Below are 18413 nucleotides of genomic sequence, written 5' to 3' on the forward strand. Positions count from 1 at the left end.
CATGTAACAAGCTCCACTGACATGGAACTTGCAACTCAGCAAATTCAGACTGGGCATTGCAATTTTTTAGCAGTCATTTAAACACCACGAAAATTAGTCTAATGGTGTAGTAGCTTCTCCTTTACTTGCAATTTTAAAATTAAAGGGGAATTTGTTTTCTAAGTGTCTCAGGGACATCTTGTCTTTAATTCATAAACAGGGAAGCAAAATTTTCTTTTGAATCCAGTAGGTATAACTCAGAAGGTTTTTGAAGAGAGAATATCGAGAATATGTTTGTCAGTAAATGAGGGCTGAGAATCTCTATCTGTTCGTGACTTGAGTAATGATGGGTGATGTTTGGCTACTAGGCTCTAATGCTGCCTGCAGGATTTTAGTGACAGCATGAGCAATGTGAGTGGTGCAGTTTGAATTAGAGTATTTATTCATACGGGAAGGGAGCGTTTAGTCCTTATGTTCACATTTATCAGAGCCCAGTGACAGTGTCTGATTTCATATTGTGATCTGTTGTGCAGACTGGAAATTTTGAGAAAAGAACAGATCTGTCAGCAAGATTGTTCAAATAAGCCCTGTGGGGCACTTGTGCTCTCCTCTGTTCCTCCCTGGTTCAGTTGTGCATTTCAAGGGTACGGTTTTGAAATGCGTGCTGGCTGATCCCGGCTGTTAAGCCAAAATTAAGGCTGATATTTGCCTGTGGGGTTAGTCCTCACTGCCTGTGAGACAGGACTGTACCCTTGGGAAAAGAAATAGTTGCACCTGTTTTGCTGAATTCAGCAGTCCCTGGTATTCTTCTGGTGAGAAGGGCCTCCCATCAGGAATGCACCTCAAATTGCCTTTGAGAATCAACAGGGCTTTATGATACTAAACTTGACATTTCTGAGTTTCTGGCTGGCTCCCACCATTTGTGTCAAAGAGCAAAGAAGAGAAACGGTGGCTTCAAGATGCTACCAACAGGCTGCACATCCAGTGCCCCAGCCAGAGCTGTGTAGACTGTGAAGGTTATTGCTGCTGTTTCCAGGTCATCTTCTTGAGATTCAGACAACTTCAGTGCAATTTGCTTGGGAATCCTCATGGGGCCCAGGAGGGAATTAATGAGCAGCCTCGTCAGCCTGCCCGGGACCCCTGAAGGTGGTGTTCAGCTTCAGCAGCCATGCAGGGAGGGGCTGGACAACTTGGGTGGGATTTTGTCAGGAGAACAAATACTGGATGCATCCTGATTCTACAACCAGTCTAAGGTTTAGTCTGATGTGGGAGGACTGTCTTGGTTGTCTGGCTGTTTGGTACTGTTTTTGTCATTCTGCATGGTTGTGTTCGGGGCTGTTTGCTGTCTGGGAGCTCTGCAGACTATGGAAGACTGGAAAATCAAAACCTAGACTCTTCCTATTGCTTTAAGTTTATTTGGAGTTTGTAAACCCTGGAGGCTGTGAAGCTGCACTGATGTCCTGGAAACAGATGGGGAAAGCTTGAGGAGTCTGGATAGGAATAGGATGAGGTCAGTCCATCACTTTGCTAGGAGCGGGGCCAGGGGCTGTCAGCAGCCCTTCCAGTGAGGAATGTGTTGAGGGGGAAAAGGAGCTGGACCAAAAAGGTGTTAAAACGTCATCAGTTCTCGTGTGCAGTATGGGTAGGAAATATTACTGTGAAATAACTCCACCTGTAGGTGAAACACACAAGGTCAAGACATACTTAGTACTTTGACGGTTGACTACTGACCAGTATTCAAAAGTTGTTGGGTGCCTTCCCTTTGATAATCTAAACCACCATTTCAGGTATTGAGGATGTCAAACATTTTTAGAGGTACAGACTAACAGCCCTTATCACACTTCCCCTTTCTCTAACTGACCATATTTAGTAAAAGTTTGTTTTCTCCCATTATTTATTGAGGATGCTGACTTCCTAGCATGAGTTAAAATTGGCTTGCAATGACCCAAGTTAGAAATCTGGGCACTTCCACTGTTAATTTGGGCAGTAAATTTAATAAAAAGCAAATATTTGGATGCAGAAATAGGATATGAGGTTGGCACTGGCATCTGTCATCCAAGTCTTGCTTTTTCCCTACTATAACAGAAACCCATTTAGATCTGCAAAGAATGTAGGATCTTCTTTAGAAGACAAGTATCCCTCAGACTTGGTGTTCTGCCACAATGGTCTGCCTGCCACCTCAGTAGAAATATCCACCATCTCGACAGAGATGTGAAGATCCATTGTCCAATAAAATGTTTCAGGGGAGAGATTACCCAAAAGTAAAGTGAATGGGAGAAAAAAAATCCCTGCAACACTGGTCAGTCTGTGGGGCTGGTAAACTCACTGTAATGTGCTAGGGGGAAATCTCTGGCTCATATTGCTGGAAGTAGGGGTTCAGGCTGGCTGACACAGTGAAGCTCCAAAGGGAAGATCAAAGGCTTGATGATTAGCTGTGCTAAATTCCTGTTAGATTTCTTTTGTAGATCAAAGAATCCTTTAAATAGGGAGGAGCTGATTCCCCTGGAAATAGCCCCTGCTCCATAGTAGTCTTTCATGTAAGTTCCATCTTAGTGGTGAGATGTGGGCTTCTGGGATATGGCAAAAATGTGCCCCTTGAAGCCTTCTGCTGTGGGAAGAAGCAGCCTTGGGGTTGCTCTAACATACTCTTGGGGCTCAGCAGGCCCCACAGTTTCCCAGTGTGGGGAACACAATAGTCTTGAATTAAAAAAGACTAAAGACAGGAGTCAACCCTGTTGTCCTGCAGGATGGAGCTGAGGCTCTGAAAAGCTTAGAAAAGCAAGTGTAGTACCTTGATGCCATCAGGAAGAGAAACCTGCTAGGCTACACGAGCATCAGTCCAGGAGAACAATTTTTCCAGAAGCCTCCAGGATGGATGTCCACGTATATAACAAGGCACCAAAGTATCATGTAATTGCTGCTGTGGTTCTGCCTTGAAGGTCAGGCAGCAGCTTCTGCTCTTGTGCAGATCCTGTGCTGATGAAGGATGAACTGCTAATGTAAAGGTCAGAAAATAAATAGAATTAATCTGAAGCATCGAGCTGGCTGTACAAAACATGTTTTCCCAGCCTGCACACTGTAAATCCAGTATGTCATGAAAGATGGACACTTCTTTCTCATCTCACTCGTAGAAAAAAACTATCTACATTTCTTGCAAAAGATGCGACCTAGGATTTAGCTTTCTTAGGGAAAGAACACCAAATTGGATGATCACCTGTCATGATAACATTTTGTAGACTGCTGTCTGAGACTAAGCATTTTATAAATATTGATAAGGCTTTACATCTACAGATCTTTTGACTCTCTTCACTTCTAGTTGCTGTTTCTAGAAGTATCTTTGCAGACTGTGCTGGCTGCTGCTGTGAAATCTATTGTCCTGTTAGACACAGGAACACACAGGCAAGAAGTTGTTCACTTACGACTGAGAGCAGACTCTTGCGATCCTGTCCTATTTCAATTCACAATACTGAATTTGCTTCTGTCCCATCTGAGTCTTACATCCAGCTTTGCATCGGTTCAGAGGTGACAGCCATGGGGGTCAGACCTTTCTGAGGTAGCATCTGCAGGGCTTTTGTCTTGGGGTGATGCATGCCACATCAAGTATGCCATTGGCCAACTGTCATTCAGGTGATTAAAAATACATAAATTAGGAGATTAGTCCGGCAATTAGGTGCAGTGAGTATCTGCCAAATTATCTTTTCTCCCTGCAGCATTCAGGTCTGTATATGTCATGGATAGGTGTGGCTTCTTCTTCTACATCTGTGAAGATCTGATGCTAGGCATTTAATTACAGCAAATCAAGCAACATCTGAATTCTTTTGCAGATCCTTTTTCAATATATAAGGCAAAGAATTAAATTAATGAGCATGTGAAATGAACAGGGCCCAGTGCATCAAACCTTGCTCGAGAAGGGACATAGGGCGTATGTCCATCCCCACCCTCAGCCCCTTTGCTGCTTCAGGTACCACATAAGCTAAAACAGCTTGTTGCCTCAGTTTCTCCATCTGGAGATGGAGGAAAAGAGGAAGAACGAGGAAAGAATTCACTCCTTTAGATTATTTTTGAGATTAATGTTTCCAGTGTGTGTAAAGGGTGGTCAAACATGTCCAATTTCTTAGCACTCCCATTCACATGTGTGCTAGTGAGTGGTCCAGGCTGCTGGACCCCATGAATTTCAAAGCTAAAAGCACCTGGGCAGCATCTACTCGCTGCTCTGTGTTTTATTCTGACACTCATTCCTTGGGTCACGCCTCTTACTCTGAGCATCCTCTTGGGATGTAAATTCTGACATGTGTTTACCCAGGTCTCCAGCAATGGTGGCTTGGGCTTCATGCGTATTCCTGTTCTTGTAATTCTTCATAATTATACCTTGTTTGTGGTTGCCTGGTTTCTTGTGTAACCTCTTGAGGGATGATGTGCCTAGAAGGCACAAACACAGGCTTTGTAAAGGGAAATTTTACCTATGTTTGCTTCGTTGCTGCATAGCGCTTCAGAGTTAGAGCCCTTTGCAAAATACCCAGCGTCCTTAGATGCAATTGTGTTCAGTCTTGCCCCAAATCTAGCAGTCTGTCCGGCCACCCTTCTCCATGAGCTCTTTTTGCATGTAGATGGTACCCTCCCACCGTCTCACAACCCCCACCCCCCCCCCCCCATCCCATCTCTCTCCTTCACAAACGTCTGAGCTGAACAGCTGGAGCTCATCGTTGCACCCAGCTTTTGGGTGAAGAATTCGTGGGTGGTGTCGTGACTTAAGGCAGCAGATGTTCCATGAGCAGATATGACTGTGCCTTCCTCCTTGTGTTTGTCATGATAATCATGACGTTAGCACCTTTCCAGGAGCTGATGCTTGTTTCAGATGAAGTTCATGGAGTGACTGCATTGTCTCTATCGACTTCTAAGTACAAATTACAAATTGGCTTTCAGCTGCCCCCACACGAATACAGAAGGTGGAGAGGAATTATAATTCAGTGCAAACTGATCCTGCTCTATCACACGGCATGACCAGACCCCCACTACCTGACAGGATTGATACCAAGAAATTGCATGTCCCTAATCAGCCAATTCAATTGATATCACTAATACCAAGAAATGTCCTGACTTACTAGCGGGAAAGCCCTGCAGTTCTGGCAAGCTGTTTCAGTGCTCCCTGTTGCTACAGCACAGGGAAAAGGCAAAACCCCAGAATCAGTGTGATCCTGTTTTGTCTGTCGAGGGCCCCTGTGATCACAGAGCATATTTCTCGCCCTGCTCAACATTTTCTGCGGAAAGAGCTGACATAAGCTGGCAAGGACAGCAAGCAGCCCCTCCTTCCCACTCCTTCTCCAACCAGTGTCAGGAGCAAATCCAAAGACTCTTTGATAAAGTGCACCGAGATACGATCACAGCAAAACCCTGGTGCTGTTTTGCATTCCTCCCCACGGTGTTAACTGCAGGCTGCGGTGTTAGGCAAAACGAAGCCCACCCCTCACAGAAGCTGAACACGTTGCTAAGGCAGATCTATATGGACTCCTCCTTTCACTGTTCTCTATCTTGATCCTCCAAGGGGAAAAGGGTTGAGCACATAATCTGTCAGCCATGGGTATAGTTTAATATTCACAGTGTGGTACCAAGATTAAATTGGTGCCTGGTGACTAAAACTCAGAGTGGATTTGGTGAGAGCAGAAAGCACTTGGTCCTTCTGGGAGCGGGTCTACCGTGCAGTGAGCTATCACGCAAGGCATAGTTAACAGCATGCATGATGCACGCGTGAGTGCCTGTAATTTAACAGATGACTGCACAGAAATGTTCCCTGTGCTATTATATGGATGTCCCCTGTGTCTCTAGTTCAAACTTTTTCAAAATCTTTTTTATGCCTCTTTCCATTATAATTTGCCTTATGCTGACACCATAAAACGTGAAGCTTTTATGTTGACAGTCCTTACTCGAGACCTCTTACAATTCAAGGACAGGCACAGAGAGAGACTAAAGAAAAGGAATTGAGAAAGAACGGGGATTTTTTTTTTGTTGGTTGCACACAATTGGGTTCAGCAGGATGGAAGGTATTGTACGATGAGGAGCTTGAGTTGCCTGTCTAAGGGCCATTCCAGTCCTGTGTTTCTTTGTGGGCTCACTATATAATGAGCTAGCTGGAAATACAGTGTTCACAAAGGATATAAAGAAAGATGTGACTCACTCTCACTTAATCTCTGTCCCACCTCTGCTCATGAGCTTCCTGCCTGTGGGTGCAGCTGATGGACTTACCAGAGCAGGACCCCATATACTGGCAGCACCGAATGTTGAGAGGCTTGTGTTTGAGCAGGAGCTCAAGGCCCGCACTGCCATGGCAGCACTCTGACTGGCATGGTCATCCCTTACTGCTTCTGAGAGAATGAGAAAGGATGTGAAAATGGGGTGCACATCTCGCCCATATTGCAATCTAAGGCTGGACAGGATGGGAATGATTCCACAGCCTGGCCTCCTGCATCACATGCACCAAAAGAAATCCTCATCCTGATTTCAGCATCAGATTTTGGTCAAGATTTTCACTATTTCTTATCAAGTCATATTATTTAACCTCAGAAGGCTTCCCCTTCCCTGAAAGTTATGTACCTGAGTGGTTTCAGAGAACAAGGGTCTTTTGGCTCTCTGGGTGGGGAAACCATGGCAGTAACTGTTTTGAAGGTAGAAACGTCCACGTGTGGCCCCTGACCAGGAAGGGCTATTCTTACATTTACTAGGAGGACGGAGAGATGCGGGTGGAGGTGGATGGATAAGTGGACAATTTCACCTTTTGGAAGGAAGCTGAACATTAATTGTTTGGTCAACAGAAGGAAGGGAAAAGACATTTTACAGCCCTGACATAGCTGAACTGAAGCTGTCCTCAGCCTTCAGCATTTGCTGAAACTCCAGATGAAGCCTGCAAATGTGTGTGTCTCCAGAACGTACTGCCCCCTTTGAAGAAAAAGGTAACGAAAACGTGCAGCAGACCAGCATCAGCTGTGGATTTATTTTAATGTGGTACCAGCTGAGCTCCTCTGCATCCTGGTTTGTGCTCATCGCAGCAGTAATCCCCCTGTGGCTGAGGGGCTGCTGGGGTGAGGCCAAGGGGAATCTCACCAGCCTGTATGGTCCTGGCTGCTTCTGTGGAGCAACTCGTGGCCTGGGTGGCTGCCGGGTGGGCAAGGCAGGGAGGACCCCCACGTTTGCTGGTGGGCAGGTGTGGTATTAACCCAGGACCTTCTCTTTCATGGCAAGAGAGCGCCACGTGTGTGTGTGGTATGTGTGCAGGTATGAGTGAGTTTGTGTCAGCAGCACGGATGCTGTGCAGCTCTGTGTGGCTGTGCAGAGGCTCAGCTCTGCACAGAGGGCTCCAGCCGTGCAGGGCAGTCCCAGTTCATGTGGGGTGTGTTTATGTTGCAGCAGCTTTCAGAAGCCACAGGTGCAGGCAGTGCCCCATGCTAGTGCTTCACCAGTACAAGCTCCTGACCCTTCATGGGACTGACACTTGCTAGTGAAGTGTTTCCCTTCACCCCATTTCTACCCTGCCCGCTTCCCTGAGCTTGGCTAGAGCTTCTTGTTGCTTTTAGCCACGGGGGTGGGTAAAGCGGTGGGTGCAGGCACCCACTTGGCCTTGCTGGGTAGGTTGGGGACCAGTAAGGGACCTACTCGCCCCTCTACCTGCCTTCTTGCCCACCTGCCGCAGGGCTGGGGAAGGAGCTGCCTGCCCCTCAGATTTGCCTTTCCCGGAGCCCTGCTTGGACATCCGTGAGAATCCCTGTTGTTTTAGGACAGTTCTGTCCCCACGCACGCTGTGGCTGCTTGGGTGGATGTTGGTGCGTGACACAGCTTTTTTTTTTTTTTTTTTTGGGGGGGGGGGCTGGATTCTGGGGTCACCCTCAAATCCCCTTGCCTTTGCTGGCCCAGGGAAGCGGGTTTAGGGCCAGCAGGTGTGAGAGCGGGCCCCATAGCATCGTCCCGGAGGTGGGGCTGTGTCGCTTCACAGGGTGCTTTCCCCGCGGGCTGGGGGGGCAATAACGACCCCGGCCCGGGGGTCTGCGGGGGGAGGGCTGGCTGTGCTTGCCGCCGAGATCCCGGGGGAGCCGGGCCGGGCCGCTGCCGCCGCCCCCGCTGCGGGGCCGCGGTGCGTGCGCCCGGGACCGAGCCGGGGGAGCGGGAGGGGGTCCCGCGTGTCCCCACCTGTCGCGCCAGCGGTGGCACATCTGGGCGACGCGCGGCGGCGCGCCCCCCCCGCCGGGGCGGAACAACTGTCTCCATGGCGACGGGGCGCGGCGGGGGGGCCGCGGTGCTGCCGCCCCGCCCCGCCGTACCGAGCCGCGGCGGAGCCGGCGCGGCCCCGCGGAGGGCGACGGCACCGTGGGGCATGGGGCCCGGCGGGCGGCGGGCGGCGGCGCTCCCGGCGGCCGAGTGAGCGCGGGGGACGCCGGAGGAGCGCTGCTCCCCCCCGCCGCTGCCACCGCCACAGCCCCCGGGCACGGACCTTGCGCGGTGTCGCCCGCCCGGCTCGGATGTCGCCATGGGGAGCCGCTTCTCCAGCATCCCCGCGCTGCCCCGCGGCGGCCAGGGCCGCCTGCACCGCGCCCGCCACCACCACCTCAAAGGTACGGCTCGGCCGGCACCCCCGGCAGGACGGGCACCCCGTACCCCGGGGCACCCGAAGTACCCGTGCAGCCTGGAGCGGGATGGGAGCTCTGGGCACCCCGAGGTGGGATGGGCACCAAAGCAGGACACAAACCCTGGGCACCCCAGGGACCCCACACCGCGGTGAGACCCCTAGGCACTCGTGGCGCCCGGAGCACCCCGCGCCGGACAGGCTCCCCGGGCACCTTGGGGCAGGATGGGCTCCCTGGGCACTCCGGCCGGGTTGGGCTCCATGAGCATCTCGGGACAGTCTGGGCTGCCTGGGCACCCCGCGGTGGGATGGCTCCATGCCTGACGCCTCATGCCGCCTGGTGGTGTGACCCCCCCTGCCCAGCTCCCAGCCCTGCTGCTTCTTGCCCGGCAGTGCCCCGTGGGTGACTGGTGGGTGCACAGGTCTCCCCAAGGCAGCAGCACCCCGGGAAAGCAAGGGTCAGTGGAGTCGACCACCAAAGCATCTCCAGGTGTTTCTCAGTGAACGAAATCATTGCTTTGGTGCCTTTCCTTGGTGCTCCAGGAACGTGTCTGGGGGTGTGTGTGGTGTGGGGGTGGACGATGACTGTCAGTCCTGTTTGGAGGAGGGCAGGGTCTATGTGGGGCTCCTCGTCCAGCTTACACGGTTATATTGTTCCTCGTAAGGATGAAATCCCTTTTCTGAAATCCTGGGGCACTGTTGGATCAAACTGAGTGGGGGTGACTTCTGTAAGGCAAGCAGGAGTGACTGCCCAAGGTCTCCTCTGTCCCTGCCCTTTTTTACCCTCTTTCTCTGTAAACCAGCTGGTGGTGGCAGAAAATGACCTGTCATCCTTGAAAGGGATTTCCTTGGGCAGCAATATACACCGTATTTGTTCACCGCTACCTGGGTACTTCTTCACTAAGCACGTTTTCACAGCCAAAGGCGCTGAATGATGGGGATAGAGGATGTCAGACATCTCTCTGTAAGCAGGGAATGAGAGAAGGTGCTGCTCCCACAGCCATTTCAGATGATCGGAACTTGTTGCAGCTTCCCCAGCGTGTTGCAGAATAAGCAGCCGCTAGTGTGTAAAATAGGGATGTTGCTGTTCACCCTCATTTTTACTGAGCTTTTGGATACTTCTTTGGCATAGTTTAGGGGAGTGGAAATGGTTAATGATGGGCTGGGCAACTGGTCATTACACTGAAGGATTTGCTGACACTTGCATTATTCTTCCATTACACCTCTCTGCTCCCTTCCTCTGTGCTTGGATGATTTGGAAGGGTTGCGTGAACTGAGGAGGATTTTATCATAGCTTTTTTAATGCCAAGGAGACGTTACGAATGCTTACTGCTCTGTCATGGAGAAAGTCAGTCAGAAACTCGGCCTAGACAATGCCTGTGCTTAAAATTCGACTTGCAAGGAGGGGGATGCTGAGCCCTAAACAGTGAACCATCATCCTCTATCAATGCAAACATGAAGGCACACACTGATGCTGTAGTAGTTGGTATGCAATTGTAAACTGCCAGGGAGGATTTGTCTCTTAAGAATCATGCTGTCAGCTGGAAATCTTTCTGGAGCAACCTTAAGCAGATAAGAATTTATAAATTGGAGCCAGAAGGGACACTGCCACTTAATCCATTATCAGTGGCTTACGTGAGATTTTGAAGATGCTCTGCATGAATCACCTGATTTTGGGTGTGCGGGTTGTGTGTTAATGGCACTTTGTTTTTTTCTTTCTTCCTTTAATTTCCATTTTAATTAAATTTCTACCTGTGCTGAGGCAGCAAGCATAAATGTCCTCAAGACTAATACAGCAGAACGCTGAAATAATTTTGGAGTAAAGAGTTAACAAGGCATTGCCTTTGTTGTAAAATCCAAGCAACTGCCAGGGACAATATGTGCCTTTTCTGTCTTTTTTTTTTTGAAACTGGGTTGCCTCAGGTCCTACATTTAAATGCAGAACAAACAAGTCTGATTGCATCTGACAGGTTCCTGTAAAATGGTCTGGAGGCATAGCAGCGAAAGCGAAAGTATGAATGTCACACAGTTTTGTTACATGTCTGCCATTTAACATTTTATAATGTGTCTTTTAATTGAAGGTCCCCAGTTGTTCTTCCCGCAGCATCTGGCCCAGTGTAAGGGATACTGAACTCTGATAATGTGGCCACCGTCTAGTGCTTTCCTTCTGCCATGACCTCTTCCTAACCTGATGCTGGGGTGATTTAGGCTCATTCTTGCTAAAGAAAAAGCTATGATTGCATTAAGTTTCCCAAGGTGGTCTGGGGACTCTGAAGTCAGTCCCTGAACCTTTCAAGTTCATCTCTGCTATATATGAAGTAAGACCTCTGTAGCGGTGTTCCCACAAGTACTGAAAATTTTTATACCTTTCTGTTAGCCCTACTAAAAATGGTCACTTTGAGTTGAGTAAATCTTTTGAAGACCATGTAATACTTCTGGTGGTATCAAAGACATAACACACAAATATAATTTCAGACCGGCATGGCTGGCAGAATACTTACTTTGCTTTTGATGGCTGTGCGTAAAAAGGAAAGCACCCAACTTGGTTCTTAGACTTCAGCTGCAGTTTTACAACCAAGCAGCTGAAATAGGCAGGTCTTTACTGAAGGTGCCAGCAACAGTAAACCTGGAACCCCAGGCTGATGATTTTAGAGTTGCTTTTAGGTAGGACATTACTTTAAAATCTGCTATGTCCAGCCCTTTATAAAAGGATTTCACATTGCTGTTCACTAGAAACTGCTACTCATGAGCACTTTGGAAGTACCTATCCAAAGCAGTATGTCATGCCTGGGTTGTTGATCCAGATTTGGATGTCACAGTTTGCTTGCAGGCTTTAGCTGGTTTGGAGATAGTGAAAACTAAGGTCAGTGGAAACAGAAGTCCTCCAGGACCACAGCTGATCAGATGCCATGGTCCTGATGTGGCTGTTAATCTTAAAGTCATGGCCAGTGGTTGGAAGGAGGTTGTCACTTGGTGATACCATGCTGGGGAGGTTGAGGTGAGATTATTTTCAGCATTTCTGTGAGTATTTCCCTTCCCGTAACCCAGATGTGGCTGTGTCTCTGAGGTGACGGAAGGTGATCCATTGTGTGCTTTCTATACACAATGCTGAGCAAAAGATTATGACTATCTGATAACAATCTCCTTAACGATGCAGCCAGATAAACTCCAGGAAATTTTTGCTGTCCACCCTCTCTGAAATATGGTTTGACATAACTATCACAAAAGGTGTGTATGGCTGTTCGGAGTGGAACCGAGTGGGAAAACTTGAGCTGTATCTAATCTGGATTCTGAGATGATAAAGGTCAACCTTTGCATCAGTGGCTCTGTGTACTGTTCATTTACTAGTGCCAGGGCAGTCTGGCTTGAACTGTTCCGATCAAGGAGACTATTATTTCTCAAGACATACATTCCCAGTTCAACCCATCTCCCTGCCCCAGGGCTCTTCCAAGATAGTCTATTCAACCTCGTGTCTTGATGTGAGTGTAGCTCAATAAATTACCCTCCTTGCCTAGTGTTATAACCTCCAGATCTCTGTGGCTGTTGCGTTCCTCCTTTAGCTACTGCTTAGCCTTGCTGGATGTATTTAACTCTTCCTTCTGTCATGTGTGGGCTGCGTACCCTGTTAGGGCTGTTGTGTAGTTCCCAGATTTGCTGGTCTAGGGTGCTAGAAATGCTGGTTTTGCTATCCCTTGGGTCAGAGGTGAAGCACAGGACTGGAATGCCATTTCCTGGGCTCCGTGGGCAAGCAGCTCTTTATCCTCACTTGTCTCTGTGTCCTCAGCTTCAAGAAGGCTTAGCCATTTCTGCAGACGGCAGATCAATATTACATTGTAAAAGCTAAGAAGTATTACTGTCTACTCTCTTAAATCCTTTCCTCCAGCTTCCTACTTAGGCTTGCTGCTTGTTCCTGAGCCCCCTCTTGCCTTGGAAGGTAGATCTCCGCAGTGAGTGAGAGCAAGCAGGATTTCTTCCTCTCCAGTTTCTCACGGGTTAATGCACCTATGCTATTTATGCAAAAGAATGCACGCGCTGTATTACAGAGACAGCCTGACCTAGTCAGAGATCCTCTTTTCAGTAGTGGCTGATTACTCATGTATTATTCTTTATTATTTGTATTACAGTGGCATCTGGAGGCTCCTGTTGCGATCTGAGTCACATTGTGCTGGGTGCTTCCATGGTCCCCTGTACTTACTGCTCATTCATACAGATAGCTCTTACTCATGTGTCTGAGTGACGTCTCTGGGATGATTTGGGCTTTTGTATCTCCAGAGTATCGCATGAAGCAGACTGGCACCTTGGCAGGAGGGTTCTTCTTAGTCCCTTCTTTTGCTAGGAAACCTGAGGTCAGAGTCAGCAGTGATTTGCTGAATCTGGCTGCAAGCCCCCAGAAACACAGCCGGTTGTGCAGCATTTTGCTAAGGGGGCAGGGGTTTTGCTGCTTTTCCTGGCCCATGGGGGATGCCAGTCATGATTATACAGTCTTTGCCTGCATTTTGCAGTTGCGGTTCTAAACTTTATATCCCGCTGGCACAAAAATATGTTGGGCTTTTTTCTCCTTTCACTGGTGTTTTATGAGCTTCTGAAAGACACGCGGAAGATAGTAATCTGGCTGGTGTAGGCATTTCAATAATTGTATGTTGTTGATAGGAAAGACTGTCCTGCTGCCAACTCCATTTTGTGCACTTGCACTTGCTAGATAAAGCTGAGTGGGGAGTAAAGGGATGTCAGCAGCTGATGATCGTGGGGACCACAATTTGGGGTGCAAGCAGTGCACTGGGGGGCGATGCCAATAGTGATGCTGCGAGATAACCTCAGCTGCCATTGCTGCTCTAATTGGTTCTTCTTTGAAGTACTATTTAATTTTCTTTCAGTGTTAGAGAGTCAGAAGGTTCATCGTTCAAGGCTTTGAGGGATGCCTCCTGCTTCCTGCCCTTCTACTTTCATTCTGTCCTGGGTCGTGCTTGTTTCTCTCTGACCCGTCAGTGTCTCTGGGCTGTAGGTGTAAAGTTTTTCCTGCCTGTGGTTCTCAGGTTTAAATGACCTTCTCCCAAGCGCTAGATTTTTTTTCCCAGGCTACTGAACTTTGATATATTGCGTTTAAACTGCCTAAATTGCTCAGTGATCCAAACACAGCAATTTATCAATCTTACTTTTCCTTTCTCATTGTCCTTTTCATAAGGTGCTGAATCCTGTTGGTGGAACAGGTAATGAGCTTGACAGAAATTTCCAAGGAAATCATGTGGTGCTTTGCCCACAGGTGATGCTCTGTATTTCTCAAGGGCAAGAAAGGCTACTTTTGAAAATCGGTAGGAACAAAAACATCAGGGGGGGGATTGAGCTGAAAATGTTAGCGGAAGGCTGACTAGCAGTTAAAGTAAATGAAATACTAGAACTTATAATGAAGCCAAACAGAAGAAAATAGAAGCCATGACTAGATTGTTGTATAAATCTGAATATTGTGTGTAGTTCTGGTTCTTCCCCTTCCGCCATCTTAAAAATGAGACAAGATAACTGGAAAAGGTTCCGAAGAGGGCAACAGGGACAGACAGAAGTCTGGATTAATTGTATGTAAGGAATGGTTGAATAAACTAGGACCCTTACCTCTGGAAAAAGGGACAACTAGGATGGGAAATGATTTGGCATGTAGAGAAGGGGCAGAGCTTCACTCTTCACTTTCTCTTCTAGCACAAGAATTAGGAGGACATCAAATGAAGTTGGTAGATTCCAGCTCCTTTTGAACAAAGGGAGGCTGTAGCTGTCTGCCGTGGCTAGCAGCTCCGTAGAGCTCATTAATAGCGGATGTTATGGTTGCTAAAATGAGTCCAATTTTAGGGGAGACTGGAGGAGGTCATGAAAGAGGAATCCTTTGAAGTTTGCTATGTACAAGGACCACACATTCGCCCTGCTCATACGGACTTCCCAAGGGCATCTTCCTATGGCTACCTGTGTGTAGCTGATAAGGATAATGCTGAAATGAGAACTTCAAACTTCTCCACAGCACCGAAAGCTGGGACTGGGTTGTTCAGACAGTGGTAGACAGAGGGATAGAGCTTGCACTGGTGTTGGCTGGTCTCTAGCTGGATCCATCCTCCTTTTCATGAATGTCCCTGCCTGGGTGTTTACGGAGTGGTTCATTGCCTTGGCAGCCTCAAAGTCGTGCACAGGATGTTCAGGCTTTATTTGGGAGACAGTAGAGATTGTGTCGAGGTCTCTGTGCAAGCTTTCGTGGATGAGGCTGTGTCTCCTGCACTCTGTGATTTTGACACATAAAGGTGCTTTTGCATTTGTGGGCTCTTCGGAGTAAGAGAAAGCAGGTTCTCTGTGCTTACATTGACCTCCCGAATGACAGAGGCCTGAGTAGCCCCCACTTCTTTTTCTTTCCTATACTGTTGGAATAGCAGCTTTTGTGGATATCCCCATATTTGGGGATATTTCTAATACAGAAGCTTGGAATATTTCAGATTTGGCAGCTGTTCTTAGGTACTGCTGCTAGGATAATGGCAGAAACCAGCTACTGCTGCATCGCTGAAATTGTTGCCCATGGCAAGTACGTAGTAAGTACGCGTTGTTTTACTTGGCAGTGCATACCTTCATGGTAGCTACTTATTTCAAGATGGGGTTCCACACATGCTCTGGCTTGATATTTTAGGGCATCTGAGTAATCCAATTCTGAACTGTCCTGAGGAGCAGGATCTGCACGCCTGTGTTTCGGGATTGTCTCCATCCAGAAATGGTTCATCTAAGATTAACCTTAATCACAGCACTATGCAGGTGCTCAGCACTGTGCTGCCAACTGCCAGATCCCAAAGTAGTTTCATATTTTATTCGCAGCACTGTGCATGTGCTCGCTTCTGTGCCAAAACCTGACAAATCTCGGAGTAGTTTTGGGGACAAGAGCTGACTTTTAACTGAAACTTAGGGTCTGGCAATGGTTAAAGTTTCTGCTGTGACTGTGATACCTATACATGAACCTGAGCTACCTTTTAATCTAGCTCTACTAGGGTGTTGCCAGCTCTAGCTGGGGAGGAGAGCAGACCCTTGGATACTTACCCATACTAAGGTCTTGGTTTATGCAATTATGTCGTTAAAATTGAGGTGGGGAAGCTTTTCATCTTCATTCATTCTTGGAGATCTTTGGCTGGTAAAAGCATGTTGTATATAAGATTCTAGTTCATGTTTACACTGCTGGTTATTTGGCCTTCCAGTTACAGGAGTAAAATAAGATTGTGTTTTAAAATTATAGGGTGGAGAACGTCATGGAGGTATTATGTTTATACAATTCTCCATTAGTCCACCTCGGTTTGACTCTTTGCTGAAGCATAGGGAAGGATTCTCAGAAAACTTCCAGGTCGAACCTCAGGGCTATTTTACACAAAACTCTGAGAGGTAAATGTTAATAGTTCTCAGCCAGCCTCAGACATAAAATAATACGCAGATTTTGTTAATTAAAAAAACCCACTACTTAATGTAGACATTTTTTGGAAAAATCAGTAATAAAATTTTAGACAAAATCTAAAGTACTGGCATTGCTCACAGAGTCTCCTTCCTCTCTTTGTTCCTTTGTATTTGGTATTTACGTTTAACGCTGGTAACACTGACACTTCCAGATGTTCCTGCATGTGTGGGTTTACACACATGTGCACTGGCATATGCAGGGATTCTCTATTGACTGCTGATCTCATCATTTTTATGATACGGCCAGAACACATCCTATGTCTAGCATGAGGACCTGAGAAGATTGATCCAGCAAAGCAATGGCTGGGAAGCTCTGTAATTAGCCAGTGTCAGTAACTAGCCAGTGGGGTAGCAAAGAAGGACCCTGGCTCCTGAAGAGACAAGGGACCATGGGATGTTGGGCAGAACAGGAAATCTTTTGGATCCTTTGTCCCAGTGGAATTAAGGAGCTCTTTTAGGGTATTGGTTTCTTACTTGGGGGGCTGAATGGGAGCATGGAAGTCTTTGCAAGCAGTCCCTGTCTGGACGTCCCTCTAGCTTCACCCTACTTGAAAGCTGTAGCTCACACCCTGACCCAGTCAGAATAAATGTAATCATGTTATGCTTGATTCATTCTAATTTAGATTGACTTCCCTTATGTCAACATACAATTTAAAACCCCCACTGATCATCTTTTATCCTCTGTTAGGCATAAGCTCTGCTTGATTTCCCTTTAACTGCTACTTGGATGGAGACGTGACTGCGTTTCGTGCTCTGCTGCTCATCAACACCATCTAATGTAAAGCTTAGTGCTAGAGTCTTAACTTGCCACTGGACAGGCTTTTGCCAGATAAGCCAAGCAGCTGTAGATCCAGAGCTTATTTACCATCTCGATTCCAACTCTTCATCAGAAGATTAGTTCAAATCTCTTCCTTAAGAGATACCTATTTAATATAGCATTTACTTATATCGGGGGCACTCAGGATTTCTTTCATGTCAGTAACTGGTACCATTGCATTTTTAAATATCTATCTATCTTGTAGATCAATTTTGTCCATGATGAATGCTTGGGTTTTGTACTTAAGACGTATTTACTAGGTAGGAAGGGAAGAGATGTTTTCCTATAGAAGTATTGAGCCACTATAGAAGACAGGACACAAATAACTGTAAATGTTGCAAACAAAATTGGTGTATTATGTGAGTGAGTGAGTCACTTGCATAGATGTGATAGAAAATGGGAAAGAGAAAATGTGCCTCACTAATTATGTTGTGGCATTTCAGCAAATCCAGAAAGAGAAGCAGTTGAAATAACTTTATTAAAAAATGCAGTGAATGTATTATAAGGGACCTGGGTAACCTCTGATGTTAGCACCGGGTTTGCACATTCCCACTCCCATATCTGTGTATCATTTAGTGTACCTGTTTTAACAGTACAACCCTCAACAATTACATCCCTTAATAGGCACAGAATAAAATAAAGGTGCAAAAAGCTCTCCCTATTTAAATCCACAAATACCTTTTGTTTTTAAAGGTTTAGACTTGAGATGCCAAGTGATAAGTACTGACAGCTGAGAGCTTTGCTCCTCCACTTGAAATCTGTCCCGCATTAGTTGCAGCAGAAAGTTCTCACCATCTGCTGGATGCCTCACGGCCTGTGGAGATCATCTGGTGTTCGGTGCATTTCCTTCGGACAGTTGTTCTCAGACCCTCTTGGTGTGCACTGGAGGATTTAGCAGAGGGGTTGAGAGGCAGCTTGAGGTTTCAACTAGAGAAGTCCTGCAGGTGGGACCTGTAGCAGTGAATGGAGTGAGCTCTGGTTGCTCTTGCCCATGCGATGTGTGTTTGGTGGCTGAGCAGATATTGTCAGTCTCTGGTCGTCAGTTCAATGTGAAGCCCAGGAGGAAAAATTACTGAGGGATGGGTGGGAACAGAGACTGAAGGTAAACTCCCAATTTGGAAATGTTAATGCTACATCCATTATTAATAACCCCACTGTGAAATAAAAAATGCTTTGCTGCAGATGAAGCTGTGACATGGGGAAGTGGCAGGCAAAATTAAAATTTCATACTTGCTGTGGTCTTACAATAAAGGTTTTGTGATACACACCCAGCAATGCCACTATAAATAGTCTTGTTATCTAATCTTCCAACTCAGAATATGACAGATTACAAGTAGGAAAACAGTTCGGTGTAGCTTTTAGCTATTTTCCCACTGCTTCCCTTGCTTCTACTGGAGCATTATTGCTGTGCCCCTTGTAATTCATGTGGAGACAACGTTATTCAGAAGTACAGAATGTCAGTAGGAGGAGGAGAGTTCAGATAAAACCCAGAAGATTTATGACATAGTTTAGATAAGGCCATGTAGGAACTGAGACGAGGGAATAATGATA

At 47.0% G+C, this 18413-nt stretch overlaps 1 protein-coding gene across 1 annotated transcript in view; it reads left to right on the forward strand.

The window, feature by feature from the left end:
• The first annotated feature begins 10 nt into the window (after window positions 1–10).
• The window catches only part of NEURL1 (neuralized E3 ubiquitin protein ligase 1), a 174044-nt gene continuing 155641 nt past the window's right edge, over window positions 11–18413 (forward strand). Inside the window, exon 1 of the mRNA XM_080402564.1 lies at window positions 11–8576. Within this exon, the coding sequence (XP_080258690.1) occupies window positions 8492–8576 (85 nt within the window). The 5' untranslated portion in view covers window positions 11–8491. The remainder of the gene's footprint in view (window positions 8577–18413) is intronic.

The sequence above is a fragment of the Falco punctatus genome (genome assembly GCF_963210335.1).
Source record: "Falco punctatus genome assembly, chromosome: 9".
NCBI classification, from domain to species: domain Eukaryota; kingdom Metazoa; phylum Chordata; class Aves; order Falconiformes; family Falconidae; genus Falco; species Falco punctatus.